Raw genomic sequence first — 19,501 nt, 5'->3', positions numbered from 1 at the left:
GGAGGTGGGACCGGGGCGGGAGGGGGCCCGGGAGGCGGGGCGCGGCCGGGCGGGGCGCGGCGGGGGCGGGGCGCGAGGGCGTGTCCGCAGCAGAGCCGCCCCCGCCCCGCCCCCGGGTTGCGCGGCGCGGCTGAGCCGGGCCGGGGCGCCGGGGGCCGGGGGCCGCTGGCGCGGGCAGGAAGCGCCTCGCGGCCCGGGCCCGCCCCCCGCCTCCTGCCGCCTCCGGGCTCCCGGCTCCCGGCCGCGCCGCGCCCCATGCACTCGCCGCGCCGCGCAGCCCGCGCACGCCCGGATGGCTCGTCGCGCCGCGGGCGGCGCACCCCTTAGCGCTCGGGCCGCCGCGGCCAGCCCCCTGCCGCCGCGCCCGCCATTCCGGGCCCCATCCCCGTGCCCGCTGCTGCCGCTGCTGCTGCTCCTGGGGGCGGCGCGGGCCGGCGCCCTGGAGATCCAACGCCGGTTCCCCTCGCCCACGCCCACCAACAACTTCGCCCTGGACGGCGCGGCGGGGACGGTGTACTTGGCGGCCGTCAACCGCCTCTACCAGCTGTCGGGCGCCAACCTGAGCCTGGAGGCCGAGGCGGCCGTGGGCCCGGTGGCCGACAGCCCTCTGTGTCACGCCCCGCAGCTGCCTCAGGCCTCGTGTGAGCACCCGCGGCGCCTCACCGACAATTACAACAAGATCCTGCAGCTGGACCCCGGCCAGGGCCTGGTGGTCGTGTGCGGGTCCATCTACCAGGGCTTCTGCCAGCTGCGGCGCCGGGGCAACATCTCGGCTGTGGCCGTGCGCTTCCCCCCCGCCGCACCGCCCGCGGAACCCGTCACCGTGTTCCCCAGCATGCTCAACGTGGCGGCCAACCACCCGAACGCGTCCACCGTGGGGCTGGTGCTGCCGCCGGCCGCCGGCACAGGGGGCAGCCGCCTGCTCGTGGGCGCCACGTACACCGGCTACGGCAGCGCCTTCTTCCCGCGCAACCGCAGCCTGGAGGACCACCGCTTCGAGAACACGCCCGAAATCGCCATCCGCTCCCTGGATGCGCGCGGTGACCTGGCCAAGCTCTTCACCTTCGACCTCAACCCCTCCGACGACAACATTCTCAAGATCAAGCAGGGAGCCAAGGAGCAACACAAGCTGGGCTTCGTGCGCGCCTTCCTGCACCCGCCCGACCCGCCACCGGGCGCCCAGTCCTACGCGTACCTGGCGCTCAACAGCGAGGCGCGCGCGGGCGATAAGGAGAGCCAGGCGCGGAGCCTGCTGGCGCGCATCTGCCTGCCCCGCGGCGCCGGCGGCGACGCCAAGAAGCTCACCGAGTCCTACATCCAGCTGGGCTTGCAGTGCGCGGGCGGCGCGGGCCGCGGCGACCTCTACAGCCGCCTGGTGTCCGTCTTTCCCGCGCGCGAGCTGCTCTTTGCCGTCTTCGAGCGGCCGCAGGGGTCCCCCGCGTCCCGCTCGACTCCGGCCGCGCTGTGCGCCTTCCGCTTCGCCGACGTGCAAGCCGCGATCCGCGCCGCGCGCACCGCCTGCTTCGTGGAGCCCGCACCGGACGTGGTGGCCGTGCTCGACAGCGTGGTGCAGGGCACCGGGCCGGCCTGCGAGCGCAAGCGCAACATCCAGGTACGCCAAGGGAGCCGGACATCAGCTGGGGTGGGGGTCGGGGGGCAGGAGGGAGAGCGTGCGGGTAACTGGGCGCGTTGTCGCTGAGAGGGACACAGGTGTGAACGTGTGGGACCCAGATGTCCGTGTGGAGACCCAGGTATGTACTCTGGGCCACGGTGCTTTTGTCGGGACCCAGGTGTACCCACGAGGATATAGGTGTCAGCCAGGGTGGGGGCACTGGTGCGAATATGGTACAGGTGTGTGCCTGCGGGCACTCGAGAGAGTACTGGGTTACAGGTGAGCATAACTAGGTGTGTAGGAGGGGTCGAGGTTGCAGGTGTTCACTGGAGAAGCATGTGTTAGCCCAGGTGTGCAGTGGTGGTCCTAGGCGTGTCCAGAGTGCAGAGCAAGTGAGTGCATGTCTGACCAGAGGTGTGTTCTGGGCTGGCTGTGTGAGCCTATCAGGGCTGCCCTTGGGAGTTGGCAGATGTGTGCTTGGGTGTGGCAGGTGTGCACACCGGTGTGCACCAGGGCCCTGCAGATATGGATGGGGGTGTGCAGCAAAGAGGGAGTGACGGGGTGTATGCACCAGACTCGTGTGTCCCTGAGCTGGTTATGCAGGAGTGTAGGGCAGGTGGATGTGTCCTGCAGGTCACTGGTGCAGCAGAGTGGGCCTGGGTGTGCACTGGGATGTATGTGGCAGGGAACACAGGTGTTTGGGAACTGGTAGGTACTGTGGGGAGGCCACTGGTTGGCAAATAGGTGTGTTCCTGATGCCAATTTTTATCCACTCATTCAACACATATATACTGAGCATGTAGCATGCACCAGACATGGGCACGACAAGCAAGACAACACTTGTGGAATGCCTACTGAGTGCATCAAATGGCATAACTGTCTTGGTTCTTACAACTACCCTCTTAGGTAGTCTCTATTCTCATCTGCATTTTACAGATGAAGAAAATGAGGAACAGAGAGGTTAAATAGCTTGCTCAAGATCACACAGCTGGGAACTAGCAGAGGCAGGGTTTCAATCTAGGCTGTCTACCCTCATCATCTGTGTCCTTAACACCACCCATTCTTTGCTGCCTTATGGACATGTTGCTCGGAGTGTGTGTGTGTGTGTGTGTGTGTGCACGCACGTGCAAGTGTGTTGGAGGGGTCTCAGGTGGCTGGGGTGGGGAGGTGCCAGGGCCAAGAGAGTAGAGGGAGGTGAACAGGACTGTGTGCAGTACTGAGGTGTGCAGGGGGCGAGAGAGTGCCAGGGGCTCAGGAGGGAGTAAGGAAGGGCCAGGTGTGGCAGCAAAGCTGGGGGGTGGGAACGAGGCCCAGGAGGCTGGGGCTGGGTTGAACAGAGATGAAGGGGCCAGGTGGGGGATCGCTGTGTGTGCTGACCTTGGGGGAGGTTTATGACACAGCGGGGGAGAAGGGAGCTCTGTGCAGTTCCCCTGGAGAAAGCCCACCAGCAAGGGGTCACTTGTTCAGGGGGCCCTGAGAGGTGGAACCCTGTGCCTTCTCCTTACTCTGTATCCTCACGTGAATCTGGGGAGTCCGTTTCAACCCCAAGCTTTGCCACTCCCCTAGGAAGCCTCAGTTTCTCCCTCAGCAAGATGCTGAACTCAGCCTTTTCCTGGTGAGCCCTCCTTGGGGCCAGGCCCCCCGTGGTCCTGCCCTGTCTCTCCTCCATGGTCTTCAGGCTGTGGGAAGAATCTCATGAGATTAATTATTCCCCCGTGGGTGTGCCCAACACTGGGGCTTTGAGAAAACGCAGATTCCTTCTCCTGCATTCGGGCTCCCATGGCTGTCCACCACCAGCTGGCTGACTGCCCTGAAAATAAAAGGTCACGGTGGGTGAGCAGGGCAGATCGCCACCCACGGGGGCTGGCCCGGTCAGGGTTGACTGCCCAGCGCTGTGACTGGGACATCTACCATTCCCCTCCTCAGAGCCACATCCTCCAAAGGGGTGTGTTTGAGGGTACAAGCTTTGTTTGGGGGTCTCAGGGCCAGAGGAGGTGAGTGGGGAGTCAGTCCCTGCTCTACAGAGGGAAGACCCTACTGTGGTAGCCAGGGCTGAGGTCGGGCCAGCCCCTGGGCCTTCCTTAGCCTTTCCAGGGCCTGTGTGTCCATCCAGGCCCTTGGTGTGGGTTGATGCATGGGATTCCTCAGGCCGCCGCCACCGCAGTATCCCCCTCCCCCTCTGCAGGAATCGTCCTGGTTCCCACGGTCCCCAGCCTGGCCTGGTGCAGTGACTCACTCTGCTGAAGTGGGCTAGGGCTTCCTTCTCCTTAGAGGGGCAGGGCCTCTCCAGGGACGTAGCCCCAGGGACAAAGCGGCCTTCGGCCTTCTCCCCACGCCAAGGTGGGGTGGATTCCTGGTCCTCCTCGGCCACACTCCCTGTGTCCCCACCACACCTCTCTCCCTTTCCCCATGCCCTGCTGTGGGCTCAGATCGGTGCCGCTGGGCAGTATCTCCCAGATGTGTCCAAGGCCCGAGGGTCTGGGCCTCTGGTGTAGCCATGGGCGGGGAGTGTGGAGGGGGATCCATTATTCTTGCTCCAGGCTGTTGCCAGCTCCCCAGTTATAGGCTAAGAACTTGGACTTTGTTTCCTGAATTCAAATCATACTCTGTCACTTCCCAGCTGTGTGACCTGGGCAAGTGACTTAACCTCTTTGAGCCTCAGTTCCCTATGCTGTAAAGTGGGGACAATAAAAACAAAATCTCTAAGGACTGCTTAAAGAACTAAATGAATGAATGAACATAAGTGCTTGGTACCTAGCATGTAGTAAGCACCTGGTAGCTCTCTGCTGTTCTTGTTGGTATTATCCCAGGGGCCTTATTAGCACAGGTCTGGGCTTGGTCCTGGACAGCAGTGACCTCTTTTGGCTTGTTCTGCAGCAGTAAAGACCCCACAATTTCCCACCTCTAGCCCCAGATGGAGGCCTCGATAGACACTTCCTAAGTCCCTACTGTGTGCCCCAGCCAGTGCTATGTGCTGGAGACCAGTGGTGCCTCAGTTTCTGCTCTCATGGCCCATGCAGGTGAGCAGAGGACAAACATGTGGCCATGCACTTAGATCCCAGGGGGCCAGGGGTGGGGGTAATAGGAAAAGCTGGACAGTGGGAGCCCTGACAGAGGACATCACAGCCTCTGGGAGAGGTGCTATCGATGCAGAGGTGGGGGGATGAGCAGGGGTCGGCTACATGAAGCTGGCAGAAGATGAAAGGGTCCAGGCAGAGGGAACAGCCTGTGCCTAAGCATGGAAGTAGGAAACAGCAAGGAAAGCTGGAGCAATGGAAGGTGGTCCCTGTGGTGGGGGGAGTGGGGAGGATGTGAGAGAAGGCTGGGAGAAGTGGGCGGGGCTTGCAGGTATAGAGAGGCCACATTGTGGAGTTGGGACTGTATCCTGGGGAGGTGGGAGTTATGAAGGGTCTTAGCCAGAGTACTGTGATCTGAGTGAGCATGTCATGCGGCACCTGGGTGGCTCAGTGGTTAAGTGGCTGACTTCAGGTTATGATCTCACCTGTTTGTGAGTTCAAGCCCTGTGTCAGGCTCTTTGCTGCCAGCTTGGAACCTGCTTCAGATTTTGTCTCCCTCTCTCTGCCCCTTCCCGACTCACACTCTGTCTCTCTCAAACATAAATAAACATTTAAAAAATTTTTGAATGAGCACCTCACTTTCCCCTTCTGTAGAATGGGAGCGATAATAAGGCATTTACCTCATAGGACTGTTGTGGAGAATTAAATGAGCTAATACCTGTAAAATTCTTAGTAGAGTGCCCGGCACACATGTTTGCAGTTACATTTGACCCTTGAACAACTCAGGGGTTAGGGATGCTGACCCCCTGCACAGTCAAAAACCTGCACATAACTTTTGACTCCCCAAAACTTAACTACTAATAGCCTCCTGTTGACTGGGAGTCTCACCAATAACATAAACAGTGACTAACATATATTTTATGTGCCATGTGTATTATATACCATATTCTCATAATAAAGTACACTAGAGAAAATAAAACATTAAGAAAATCAGAAGGAAGAGAAAATACATTTACAGTATCGTGCTATAAAAAATCCACATGTAAGTGGACCTGTGCAGTTCAAACCCACATTGTTTAAAGGTCAACTGTACTATGGGGCGCCTGGGTGACCCAGTTGGTTAAGTGTCTGACTTCGGCTCAAGTCAGGATCTCACGGTTTGTGAGTTCGAGCCCCGTGTCAGGCTCTGTGCTGACAGCTCGGAGCCTGGAGCCTGCTTCAGATTCTGTGTCTCCCTCTCCCTCTCTTCTGCTCATGCTCTGTCTCTCTCTCAAAAATAAATAAACATAGAAAAAATAAAGGTCAACTGTACTATGATTGTTTTTAATATAATTATTTTAGCGAGTCCCTAGGTGGCTGGTGAGGGGAAAGATGAGAGGCAGGGAGACTGGTTGGAGGGCTGGTGCTGTCTTCCAGGCTAGAGATTCGCTCGCTGACTTGCAAATATTTCTCGAGCACCTGCTGTGTGCCAGGCCTTGTGGTGGGCACTGGGTGCAGTGGTGAAGGCCTGTGTCAGGCCCTGCTCTCGGGGGCTGTGCACGGCCTGGTCTGAGGGCACAGAGGGAAGTGGTGAGTTCAAGACAGATTTGGGTGCCAGGGTGCAGCCCCAGAGGGGGACAGGGTAGAGAAGGAGGCTGCCCAGTCCGGCCCAGCATCAGGATAGAAGTGGGTGCCGTTGGAATAAGGCATGCAATCGGGTGCCTGTGGAGGAGAGAATTAATTTGCTTCTGGAGTGTTGGGCAAGTTCTAGTGGCCTGGAATCCCCTTCCTCCCAGACCCATCTGGCCTGACTTCTTCAGCACCAGCTGGTCTCAGTGGGGCAGGCATGGGGGACTGGACCCTGCACTTCTGCCTGTTCCCCAAGGACATCTCACCTCCAAGTGAGGTGGTTCGGGTGGGCCTCTGGAAGCCCAGCCTTTCACCCTTGTTTTGGGGGGTCTTTTGACCCCAGGAGTCCAGAGCCTTGGCCAGAGTGATCCCAGACATTGTAGCTTCTCACCTGGTGAGCTTTATCCTTTGCTCTCCACATTTAAGACCATGAAATCTTAGCCTCTGCTGCCCCCTTCCATCCAGGAGTGTGCCAGAGAACCAGAGAAGGGAGGAGCTGCCAAGGTGTGAGGTCAGAAGCAGGGAACCTTGTCAAATCCCCCGCCCCGCCCCAGGCTTCAGAGGGCCCCAGCTTTGTCCCTGGTTCGGGCATTATCTGGGGCTGTTGCATGATTTTGAGTGAGAAAATTGTCCTCCATTGCGTGTGGCTTGGATCCCTTTCCTCAGTTCATGTTTGAGGTGAGAGTGAGTTGGGGAGTTGCTGTGTGCTGTTGATGGAGAAAGTGAGGCACAGGGTTACCCAGCAAGGCAAGGGCAGGCTGAGTCTAACTCTCTTCCCTGAATCTTTCCTCTCAACCTTTGAGTGACCGTGATATTTGTTTTTTTTAAGCCAAAAGGAAAACCAACAGGGAAATGCCAATGCTGCATTTTCAAGGTGTCTTTTTATAGTAAAGGTGGAAAAAAAACCCTCAGGCTGTTTTAAACTGGCATGCTGTGGGTGGGTGCTCATCGTCAAGAAGGCGTTTTCTGAACCAATTTAGGGGCTGAAATGCTGGGTGGAGGTGGAGGGAGACAGAGCTTCCAAGATGGGCTTTACATTTGGAGTCGGGCTGGGGGCTGGGAGCGTTCCCTGTGGCCAATGGTACAAGCAGACACTTGGTGGTTCCTAGGGGGTTCCAGCAAGGTTGGTCAGGATGATCTTCTAGCCTAGAGAGACAGACAGGCCTTGGGCCAGGCGATGGTTAATATCCCAGTGCACCCCGGTAAGGTCACCAGTCCTGATTCCCAGGTATAAGATATCGAGTCCCATTGTTCTGCCCATAAACTGTGTGACCCAGGGAGAGTCATTTATTCTCTCTGGGCCTCATGCTTCCTCATTGTAAAATGGAACAGTGTCTCCCTCTGAGGATATGAGCAGGTTAAAATCTCACATGCACTGCCCAGGAAATGGTAGGAGGAGGTACTAGTAACAGGAGGGAAAAGCTATGTCTAAGAAAAGTGTGCTTGGCATGCAAAATGGCCAGCAGAGCAGGGAGTGCTCAGAGGAGGGGTCAGCCTCTTGGAGGAGATGGGATCACACCAGGTCCTAAAGGTGACCTAGGTGGTCGAGACAGAGGGGTGAGGCGCAGGTGTGTCCAGGGCCGCCCCAGCCGAGTGAGCTCAGAGATAGGAAGACGTGGAGAGAGTAGGCACGGTGTCACTGCTGGTGGCCGGGCAGACGCTGAACATCTGATGGACTTGAGGGGTGTGTGGAGGGAAGGTGCCCCGGTCAGCTCTCTGGGGCTGAAAAATAATCATCGCTGGGCTCCCAGTTCTGAGTGGGGTCACTATGTTGGCCCTTCGTGAGCACCAGTGTGTTTGAACTCAGAGCCCCACCCCCACCCCCCACCCCTCCCGCCATGAGGTAGGAAGTGCTGTTACAGATGGGGAAACTGAGGCCCAGGGCCACACAGCTGGTTAGCGGGAGCGGGGATCTGCAGATTGGCTGTCTGGCCCCAGAGTCCATGCTGCGCGATGGCTGGTGAGCTCTCAGCTGGGAGTTTTTTGGTTACCCTTGCCCCGTGGAGACTTGGGCGTGGCCCTTTGTAGAAACCCCGTTGTGTGGTCGCACCTCCACACGGGCCCGGGTGGAAGCTGGGAGCTATTGCTGTGGTGACTCAGTTCCAGAGTGGGGTGAGGCTGGCTGGGGCATCTGTCGAGGCAGGGGCTGATCAGGCCTTTTGAGGAAGTGGGGAAGGCGGGGAAGCACTAGTTGCATTCATCGCTAAAAATGTGATCCTCTGGGCTCTGGAACGAGTGAGCCTCCTGCCCCTTTGAGTGTGCAAGTGAGGGATGTGGTCAGTTTGAATGACGACTTGGCAAATCTCTTTCAGCACTGAGCCCCGCCCTGGACCATGCCAGCCGGGTACTGGGGCTGGGAAGGCTGCCTCCCTCCAGGGCAGCACTTCACCATCCAGGGTTTGCTAGGAGAGTGGATGAAGGATCTGTGTTGGCCTTAACCACAGTTAGGACCTGCCACACCCAGGCAGGCCCGAAGTGGCACATGAGTGCTGGACCCTGGCGCCAACACCCCGAATTCAAATCCTGGCTCCGTACCTTCCTAGCTGTGGCCTCTGGCAAGCCGCTTACCTCCTCTGGTCCTCTTTTTCCTCACCTGTAGAATGGGTTCAGCATAGGGAAGAACGGGGCAGCCTGGCATTCAGCGGAGACTGTGTCGGTCGTCATCAGCCCCCTGCAAAAATGCTCTCCAAGAGTCAGATTTGCTGGCCCGTGGCTGCTGGTTTTCACAAAGGTTAAGAAAACTGGCCAGGTTCTGTGTTCTGTTTGTTGGAGGGAGGACAGACATGGTGTGTATGGAAGAGGAGCATGAAAGCCTGAGCCCCTGGCGGTGAGGGGTCCCATCCCCTTTCTGGACTTCAGTTTCCCCATCTGAGTTGGGCTGGGGGGTGGCAAGGAGGTGCTCACCGACAGAACTGCTTCTGCCAGCATCATTATTATCGCGGTTAATGCTACTGTTTCTTGGGAACTTACTTTGTGTCAGACGTACTGCAAAAGCTCTTTGTATATAGTCTATCTTTTTTAAATCTCCCCAGAAATGGGATGAGATGAGTGTTATACCTCATCTACAGAAAGGGGAAACAGAGGCCCAGAGAGGTTAGGTGACATGCCAGAGGTCACACAGTGGGTAAAAGGTGGGGCAGGTATCTGGCTGCAAGCCTGTGCTCGTCACTTTTACTCTCTGGTTCCTCCCAAAACATTGACTAAAGGGATGTGATCCAAAGGGGCCCTCAAGGCCACAGTGGGAAGAGGTGAATGGGTCTATTTTTTTTAAATGTGTGTGTGTGTGTGTGTGTGTGGGGGGGGGGAGAGAGAGAGAGAGAGAGAGAGAGAGAGAGAGAGAGAGAGACAGAATGTGAGCAGGGGAGGGGCAGAGAGAGAGACAGAGAGAGAGAATCTGAGGCAGGCTCCAGGCTCTGAACTGTTAGCACAGAGTCCCACATGGGGCTTGAACCCACAGACCCATGAGATCATGACCTGAGCCTAAGTCAGATCTTAACTGACTGAGCCACCCAGGCGCCCCTGAATGGGTCTGTTTTAAAGGTGAAGAAACAAACACCCAGGGAAGCTGTAGCCCGGCTGGGGCTGCTGTGAGGAGTCGTGAGAGCTTCCCAGTGAGCCTCAGTGCCCAGCATGGTCCCAGGTGAGGGGCTTCTGTTCCCCAGGACTGCAGCTGCCTCTGCCTTCACCCACCAGAGCCCAGCACCTCCTAAGTGGCGTCTTCTGTCTGTCCTTGCTCCTGGTGGAGGGTTCTCTAGAGTGTGGCAGTATAGGAGGGGACCCAACTTTGTTACATGACAGCCCCCCAAAAGGGATGAATCAGACTCTGCCCCTACCCTCCAGGAGCTCCCAGACAGTCAGGGAGGAGATCATGACAGAAGATATGCTGCAACCAAGGTTGCACACTGACCAGCCTCTTCTGAGGGAGTCAAGGAAGGCTTCCTGGAGGAGGGGGATGGTGGAGCAGGAATATGGCACATGGGCCTGGGGAAAGCAGGCAGAGGCAGAGGCCCAGAGATGTGGTGGAATATGGCTCGGGTAGCAGGCAGAGATGAAGCTTAGAGTGTGTGGGGTCTGGGGTGCAGGCCAAGGATTTGGATGCTGTCCTGTGGGCTGTGGGGAGCCATCAAGGCTTTGGGAGAAGAGTGAGACATAGTTGATCTGGTTCTAGAAGGGACTCCATAGCTGCTGGCCCCTTATCAGCCCTGCTAGGTGCTGGCAGGAGCAGGAGGCTCTCTCCCAGAGCCCCCACTGTGGCTGGACCAGGTGACTCCCATGGGCCTCTCCAGCTCTGACAACGGTGTGGGGATTGCCATGGAAACCAGCCGGTGCCGCGTGGGGACAGGCCTAGAAAGTCTCCTGGCACCAGCCACGTGCATTTGGATCCTGGCTACCCCCGGAGTGTGGCTGTTCTCTTTTTTTCAAAGTCAGTGTTTGGGCCAGGGCCGAACCAAACAGGCTCCCTGGATGGGCCCCTGCACGGCCCACTTTCCCGCTGACGCTCAATGCCACTGAGATCCGAGATCTGCTGGGCCAGCGGGGCTGGCCCCTCCCAGTCCACCATCCTTTACCCTGAAACACGATAAATCACACGCTAGAGGAGGGAGGAAGCTCGAAGCTCCATTATGAGGCCCAGGGAGGCCCCAGCGGGGCGTTAATCATGTAGTGCTTTCTGCTCTGATCGGTAAATAATGGGGGGGCAGTGGGCAGAGGCCTTGAATTGGAGGCCAGGCCCGTGAAAGGAGCTGCATGGCCTTCTGGATGTCACCTCTGCTCCCATGCCCCACCCGGGGCCCGTCCAACATCTGTGTCTCCAGAGGTAGCCATCTCCTTAATTGGCCTCGGTTTCCCTAGCTTGCCACCAAGGGCCTCTATAGCTCCAGGCAGCCAGGCTCCCAGCAGCCGTTGACAATGCCCAGCAGAGTGTTGGGTGGAGAGGCCGGGGTTAAGGGCGAGGACTCTGTGGCCAGCCTGCCTAGGTTTGAGGCTCACATCTGGCCCTTCTGGCTGTGTGACCCTGGACAAGTCACTGCTCTGTGCCTCAGTGTCCTTTGCTATAAAGTAGCACCGACTTATTAGGGTTAAATGAGGCTGCACAGGCAGGGGCACAAAGTAAACCGTAGCTGCTTATTATGGTCGTGTTGTTTATACTACTGTATCTTGATTATCTTAAAGCTGTCCCTTCCTGACTTGGGGGTGGTCGCTGAACTGGGATGTGGGCAGCTGGAGACAGGGACCAGTGTGTCCCCTCTATGTCCCCAGAACATGGGACCCAGACCAGAGATGTTTGCTGAGGGCCTCAAGCCAGCCCTGTCCCCTCAGCCGTGCCCACAATCAGTCCCCTCCTCTGGGATGGAGGCCAACACCCAGGGGACAGGGAGCAGGGTGTGAGTTCCAGTCTCCAGGGCCCCTTAGCCCCAGAAGGAAGGAGGCCAAATGTGCCCAAGAGAGGCAGCTGCGGCTCTCAGCTTCTCCTGGCCGGCATCCCCTCCAGGGGAAGAGGCTGGGACAGAAACTGTTCCAGGGAAAGGAGGGGCTGGAGCAGCAGCACTCTGCCCGCCTTCCCCCCCCCCCCCCCCCCATTAGAGCTGGCGAGAGGGAGTGACTTCCCTGGCCAGGGAAGAGGAGAAGAGTCGCTGGCTGCCCATCCCACATTGTGTTCCTCTGGGACCCCCTGGGGGTGGGGGGCGGTGCGAGGGGAAGGGGGCAGGGCTGGAAATGGGGCCAGGCTGGGCCAGAATGAGAAACAGCTTCAAGAAGGGGGAGCCGGGTGTCTGGGGGGCCACGTCCAGCTAACAAAACAATGGCTGCTTGAGTCAGCGGCTGTGGTAGTAGTTCCCAGGCAGGCCTGAGCGGAGCAGGCCTCGGCCGAGCTCCCAGCACCCATCCTCGCTGTGGGTGAGGGTAGATGCTTGACTTTGGGAAGTGGTGGAACTGTCTGTCCTGCCAGGCTCCCGTGTGACCTGCACCGCTAATTGGGAACGTTTACTGAGTATCCGCGGTTGTCAGTTTCAAGGGCTGCTGTGAGCTGAGCTCTTTCCAGCAGCTCTCTATGGAGGGTGCTGTTATTGTCCCCACTTTACAGATGCGGAGACTGAGGCTCAGACGGGATGTGGCATCCCAGAGCGAGTAATGAGCCACAAGACTTAGTACATCAGGAGCCTCAGTTTCTCTGTTTGTAAAATGGGAACACAAGAGTGTGCCTGTGAGGTAGCTCTGCTTGGGGCCTACCCACAGCAGGTCTTCAATCCAGCCAGGCCCCTGATCTCAGCCTGGGGGCTGTCCCTCCAGGCTGTGTCCAGCTTGGTGGCAGAGTCTAGGGTGCCAGTTGTGGCTAGACAGACATATCGTGCTAAGGATGGCCTGGCTGGCAGGTTGACACGACCCTTCCAGATGGTCTCAGCTTGCCTTGATGAATTCAGTGCCCTGGGGCCGGGTGACCCACCTCCTCCAGAGAAGGGTCAGGGATACAGAGGTGCTCCTCTCTGAAACTCTGGAAGAGTCTACCCTAGCTGCTGTGTCCATTGCTACTTCTTAGGTTTTTCCTGCCTGATTCAGGCAGCCTGGCGTCAGGTAGGGAATTATCACACTGTTGTCCTGAGGAAGCCTCTGCCCCTCTCTGTGCCTCGGTTTCACCTCTGGCTCAGAGCCAGGCCTCTTGACTGTTTTCTGTGGCTCAGTTGGACATTCTGTCCCCGCCCACCCCTCCAGGAAATAAGCATCTTGATCACCCACTGGGAGGTGCTGGTATTTCCTTCCCAGGCGGGAGGCGACTTCCTCCTTGGTGTGGGGTCGTTGCCGGATGCCCGTTAGAGCCAGGTCCATCCTGTTTCCTCCCTGGGCCGACACACAGTAGGCCCATGGCTCTTTCAATGACTCAGTTTATCGTCAGTGGAGGCGTCGGCTTAGTGGAGCCTGGAGCCATAGCCATTAGCTGTGGTTTCCAAGAAACTGCAGGGGCTAAAGTTAGAAGGGGGAGTTTGGGTTTGGGGTCACAAGTGTGGCTTCAAATCCCAACCTGGGTACCATGGGTGAACCTTGACAATGCTTCCCCCTTTATCCTCAGGGCTTCTGAAGAAGGGTGGGGGTAGGGGCTATTCAACAGGGCTTTGTGTGAAGCAACAATCCTGCAGAGTTTAGTGGCTTTTGTGGTCCCCTGCAGGCTGCCTGTCAGACCCCCATCACCACCCTACCTGGTCCTTGCTTGCTCCATCTCCTCTAGTCCTTGTCTCTGCAGCAGTCTCCTGACGGAGAATTCATCCTCTTTGGCTATCCGAGCTGAAGGAAGAGTTGGCAGGGAACAGCATTGAGGGGAGCCCCAGGGTGGGAGGGGGGCAGGCCAGGTGGAGCAGGGTCTTGAGAGCCCAGGAGCAAAGTTTGAGTTTATACTGAGGGCACTAGGGATCCATGGAAGGCTGTTGAGCTTCAGAGGTGACACAAATTGGTTTGTGATTGGTTTTTTCTTTAAAAAAAATTTTTTTTATTCTTTTTTTAACGTTTATTTATTTTTGAGACAGAGAGAGAGCATGAACGGGGGAGGGTCAGAGAGAGGGAGACACAGAATCCGAAACAAGCCCCAGGCTCTGAGCTGTCAGCACAGAGCCCGACGCGGGGCTCGAACTCACGGACCGTGAGATCATGACCTGAGCCGAAGTCGGACGCTTAACCGACCAAGCCACCCAGGCGCCCCAAAATTTTTTAATGTTTATTTATTTTTGAGAGAAAGAGAGAGAGAGACAGAATGAGAGCGGGAGAGGGGCACGCGCGGGCACACACACACACACACACACACACACACACACACACACGGAATCTGAAGCAGGCTCCAGGCTCTGAGCTGTCAGCACAGAGCCCAGCGTGGGACTCAAACCCATGAACCTTGAGATCATGACCTGAGCTGAAATTGGACACTTAACCAACTGAACCACCCAGGCGCCCCTGCTTGTTTGTTTTTTTAAATAACCTTTTTATTTTGGAATAATTTTAGATGTATAGGAAAGGTACAAAGACAGTTCCTGCGTACCCTCCTTCGTGTTTTCCCTATTGCTAAGGTTCTACATTCCCATGGTACATTTGTCAAAACCAAGAAACCAACTTAATACTTTACTCTCAACTGAACTCCAGACTTTACTCCACGAATATTCTTTTTTTCTTTTCCAGGGTCCCACATTGCATTTAGTGCTTTGCAGTTTTAAAAGCTCCCTTTGGCCACCGTGGAGGGTGAATAGAAGGGGGTTTGGTCCAGCCCCAGCCCAGGTATATTTTTTAATACCCGAAAGCCATTGCGCCCTTCCAGGTCCTCACAGTTAAACTTCACTTTCCTGGGATCTCGATTCAATAACCATCAAAAACTTGAGGCGGAAAAGTGCCCTCAATTCCCAAGCACAAAGCCCCAACAGCCGGTGTAGTCTATAGCCAGGACGGAACCACTGGGCCTTGCAGCCTGCCACGCCGGCCCCCCATTGCCGCCTCATCTTCCTCGGAGCCACCTGCGGTGGGGCTGAGGTTTGGTGGGGTCCGTGGGCAGGATGCAGAGGCCTGAGAAACTGGGCTCTTGAAGCTCGTGCTCCCACTGGCTTCCTGGGAAGAGAAAGTCAACACAATTACAGTTGGTAGTGAAATCAATATGTCAGAGTTTTAATGGGAGAGTGGGCAGAGCAGAGCTTTGGCCCCAGGAGGCAGCTAGCTGAAGAGGGAGGGTGTGTCCTGCTCTCAGGAAAAAGCTGAGACCAGCAGCCAGCTATTGCTCATCCCATTTCAGAGAGGGAGAAACTGAGGCTTTTAGAGGAACTAAAAGTAGCAGCCAGGTGCCGCCTGGGTCTGAACACCCGATTCCCGTGTTGCCACACACACACTAGGCATACGGTTGGCCCGTATGTCGGTCTCGTTCTCCAGCACCCAGCATGGCAGTGTTGCTCTCAATCTCTGGAAAAGCAGCAGCTGAATACAGTCAATCACACTTTAGTCAAAATTAGTCTCCTTTCTTTAGGAAGCACTCACACTGGAGTGTAGTCTCCACCCTGGAGAAGCTCATGTTTATGCTATCATGATAAATGAAAGTGGTGACCAGAACAGTGCTGTCACAGAAGAGGGTGTGTGTGTGTGTGTGTGTGTGTGTGTGTGTGTGTGTGTGTGTTTTGAGGCACATCTTGAAAGCTGGTGAAACACTTGCTGCCTGGGCATGTCTGACAAAGGGAATAACATGAGTCAAGACAAGGGGGACTGATGGGCCAGGGGAAGTATGAGGACTCAGAGGTGTGGGAAGGGCATTGGCTGCTGAGGGAATAACATTATGAAGGATCAGGAGCCCTGGTGGGAAGGTGTGGCCACATTTGAGGAATTGCAGAGGTTGGTGTGGTCAGAGCAGAGGGTGGGACAGAGGAAAAGAGCAAGACTTGAAGCTTAAGCGGTTGGAACCAGATCCAAAGGCCTTGAATGCCAGGCTTGCTCCTAAGGACAGCCAGGAGCTGGAGAAGGGTTTTATTCCAGAGAGGAGTTAACCAGTTTTGTGCCTGGATTGGTGGCTCCACTGGATTGGAGGGGACTGCTGTGATCGGCCGGCCCTCCCCTGCTCTCAGGGGCATTTGTGTTTTGAAAGACCTACGCAAAGTGAGACTTGAAAGAAGGCGGGTGCTAGAGGAGGAATTTCAGACAGTGTCTGTCATAGGGTCCGGGCGGTATTTTGAGCCTGTGGAGCTAACTGCCCCTGGAGACCAAGTTCGGCTGAGGCCACACTTGGGCTGGCTGTCCCGTCCCCAAGGCCACTGTCTCCTCTTTCCCAAGCCTGCAGCCCACTCCCCCAGCAGGGGAGGCATTTCCCGCCTGCTTGGTGGACACGTCTCCCAGCTTCCACTTTTGAGCCAGTTTGCAGCCTTGTGATCTCTCCTGCCGGTCGGGGAGTCAGCTTCCCCCTCAGAGCACAGATCATTCAGAGCAGCTGACAGGGGTTACTTCTCCTTTAAAAATTTTTTTTTAGATTTTATTTTTAGGATAAGAAAAAAAAAAGTTGGAGGAAAGGCTTTTTAGAAAATTCCTTCGGTACAGAATTAATGGCTTGTGAACGTCAGGGCGGGCAGGCGAGAGCTGGATTCCCAGCGTGCTCCTGCCTCATCCACTCTGCCGCCCAGCCCACAAATCACTGTGATCCGGGTGCCTTGTCCGGCTTCTCTTGGCTGGCTGGGGTCCCCCATTGCAAGGCCCAGGGCAGAAAACCCCAGAGGTGTCATCTGGGGCCTCCTGGGTCTTCCCTTCCCTCCCCCTCTCTCAGAGCTCAGGGAGGAAAATCATGTCCCCCAGGCAAGGGTTTACAATTTTAATTTTAAAACAGCTTATTATTTCATGACGCAAGTAATCCATATTCAGTGAAGAAAAGTTATGTAACCCCTAGTAGAAGCTTCCCTCGTGGCAGGCCTTGGGCCCAAGTGCCCATTCTCCTGCCTGCTTGCTGACAGTGCCCCCCTCACCTCTTCCCTGCAGCTGCAGGACTGCTGAGGGGTGAGCCCAGGACCTGGGAGAGGCGGCCAGGGAAATGGTTCAGCACCCTCTTTCCACAGCTGACCCCCACCTCGGGCATACAGAATGAAGTCAGGCAGGGTAGGTCTGAAGCTGAAAGACAAGAAGGAGCCAACTCTGTGACACCCCAGACACTGTCTGGGAATGACACCCCAGGCAGAGGGAACAGCAAGGGCAAAGGCCCTGAGGCAGGGCCCAGTGTATGAGCAACAGAAATGAGGCCCATGTGGCTGGAGTGGAGGAGGAGTGTGGGTGAGGAAGGTATGGGATGGGCTTAGATGGGCTCATAGCCCCTGAAGGGAGGATTAGGATCCAGTGTTTATTCTGAGTGTTGTGTAAACCATCAGAAGTTTCAAGCAGGAGAGACCTCTTTGCATTTTTTAAAAATTTTTACATTTTTTTAATGTTTATTTTTGACAGAGAGAGAGAGACAGCGTGCAAGTGGGGGAGGGGCAGAGAGAGAGGGAGACACAGAGTCCAAAGCAGGCTCCAGACTCTGAACCGTCAGCACAGAGCCCTATGTGGGGCTCAAACTCACAAACCAGGAGATCATGACCTGAGTCGAAGCCGTATGCTTAACCAACTGAGCCAGCCAGGCACCCATTTCTTTGCATTTTTAGAGGGCTCCCTTGTTCAGGGGGACAGGTTGAGGCCAGAGTGGGCCCAGACCAGAGGGGCTAACTTAAGGTGCTCCTGGGCAGTCCAGCTGGAAAACTTTTGAAGTAGGCACAATTTATTCCAAATTCCACTTTATAATAATCATTTTAGTGACACTCATATCTGAAATGGCAACAGTGTCTGACAATACTTCTGGAGCATTTACACACTGTGCAGGCGCTTCATGGTGAATGATCTCATCCTGTTCTTGTGAGGGAGGGTGCAAGAGATGTACCTACCTAATAGTTGAATAAACTGCGGCTCGAAGAAGTGAGGTGGTTTGCCTGCTCACCTCCAGCCATCCTGGGGAAGACCACCCACTCATGGGTCCTGCCTCCGGGTGGCCCCAGCTCTACCCTCCCCCACCTCTGGGCTCAGGGCCTGACCCCCCAGGGACGCTGTGGGATACAGGCCCCACCTGGAAGCCTGTGGGGCCCCAAATTGTATTTATTCACCCAAGGATGGGCGGACCTCATATTTATTGTTTGTTTTTGAAAACTAGCTGAGCTTTAGAGCAAAACCCATACGGGCACATCACCAGTGGCTTAGGCTTACAAAAAGCATAAATGAGAAATTAAAAAAAAACAAAACATAACAGGGACGCCTGGGTAGCTCAATCAGTTAAGCATCCAGCTTCGACTCATGTCATGATCTCGTGGTTTGTGGTTTCGAGCCCCACTTGGGCTCTGTGCTGACAGCTCAGAGCCTAGAGCCTGCTTCAGATTCTGTGTCTCCCTTGCTCTCTGCCCCTCCCCCGCTCATGCTCTCTCTCTCTCTGTCTCTCAATAATAAATAAAAGTTAAAACAAAAAGAAAAAAAATAATTTTGGGGGGTGCCTGGGTGGCTCAGTCGGTTGATGTCCGACTTCAGCTCAGGTCATGATCTCGTGGTTTGTGAATTTGAGTCCCACGTTGGGCTCTGTGCTGACAGCTCAGAGCCTGGAGCCTGCTTCAGATTCTGTGTCTCCCTCTCGCTGCCCCTCCCCAGTTTGTGCTCTGTCTCTGTCTCTGTCTCTCTCAAAAATGGATAAACGTTAAGAAAATTTTTTTTAATGTTTTTTTTTTAATTTTTTTAAACGTTTATTTATTTTTGAGACAGAGAGACAGAGCATGAATGGGGGAGGGTCAGAGAGAGAGGGAGACACAGAATCTGAAACAGGCTCCAGGCTCTGAGCTGTCAGCACAGAGCCCGACGCGGGGCTCGAACTCACGGACCGCGAGATCATGACTTGAGCCGAAGTCAGCCACTTAACCGACTGAGCCACCCAGGTGCCCCAAGAAAATTTTTTTTAAGCCACAGCAAAATGACTCTAAGGCTACACCCTAAGGCCAGTTCTGATGCTACATTCTGGTGACCTTCTGAATCCCTGCTCAGACCCGCCGATGCCCACATCCCAGCCTCCAGGGGGCCGAGGTGTGGCTCAAGTCTGCTGCCAGTTTTTCGTCATAGAAGAACGACATTGCAACTGATCCAGAGCAGGCCCCTTCCCCTGTGAGTCTCAGTTTCCCCATCTGTGACATGAGACCTCATAGGGCTGCTGGGATTTAGGGAGTCGATGCACAGTCCTGGTACAATCTCAGTTCTCTGTAAACACAGCCTGTTAATGTGTCTACTGTTGTGACCGTTACCTCATTGTGTATGCACTACCTTTACCAAAATGGTCCCTATGATATCCTGTGACTTTTCTCAGCCAGCTATCTTTCCGTCGTAATCCATACAGATCTGAGGTGTCACCAAGGGGTGGGGGCAGCCCTCCTGGACCATGCGCCATTATTTTCATGCTCAATCCCGCTGGACACTGAGGTTGTGTTCCCCCACCTCCTCTTCTCAACCATGCTTGTGTCTGCATCCTTGTGGATTTGTGCAGTTATCTTCTCAAAGGTGCATCCTGGAGGCCTGTTTTGTATCTTTGTGCAAACTGCACAAGGACCCTTTGGAAGAAGCAACAAGACACGGGGGGAGGTGGGAATGAGTCCAGGGAGTGGCTGGGGACTGGGGTCACCAGCTGCGTTGGTCTCACTACAGTGTGTGGTGGGACTGGGTCGCCACTGGGGGTGGCACTGGGCTGATGCAGATGGCAGGGCTGTGCCTTTGGACT

The 19,501-nt window shown here is 55.9% G+C and overlaps 1 protein-coding gene across 5 annotated transcripts in view; it reads left to right on the top strand.

The window, feature by feature from the left end:
• Positions 1 to 273: 273 nt before the first annotated feature.
• Positions 274 to 19,501, top strand: part of PLXND1 (plexin D1) — a 60,185-nt gene continuing 40,957 nt past the window's right edge. For all 5 annotated transcript variants that reach the window (XM_047848690.1, XM_047848689.1, XM_047848688.1 and 2 more), the window contains exon 1: positions 274 to 1,612. In XM_047848690.1, the coding sequence (XP_047704646.1) occupies positions 293 to 1,612 (1,320 nt within the window). In that variant the 5' untranslated portion in view covers positions 274 to 292. The remainder of the gene's footprint in view (positions 1,613 to 19,501) is intronic.

Source organism: Prionailurus viverrinus, chromosome A2 (assembly GCF_022837055.1).
Source record: "Prionailurus viverrinus isolate Anna chromosome A2, UM_Priviv_1.0, whole genome shotgun sequence".
Lineage (NCBI taxonomy): Eukaryota > Metazoa > Chordata > Mammalia > Carnivora > Felidae > Prionailurus > Prionailurus viverrinus.
Note: the sequence above shows the minus strand (reverse complement) of the source record. Positions and strands in the feature narration are given on the sequence as shown.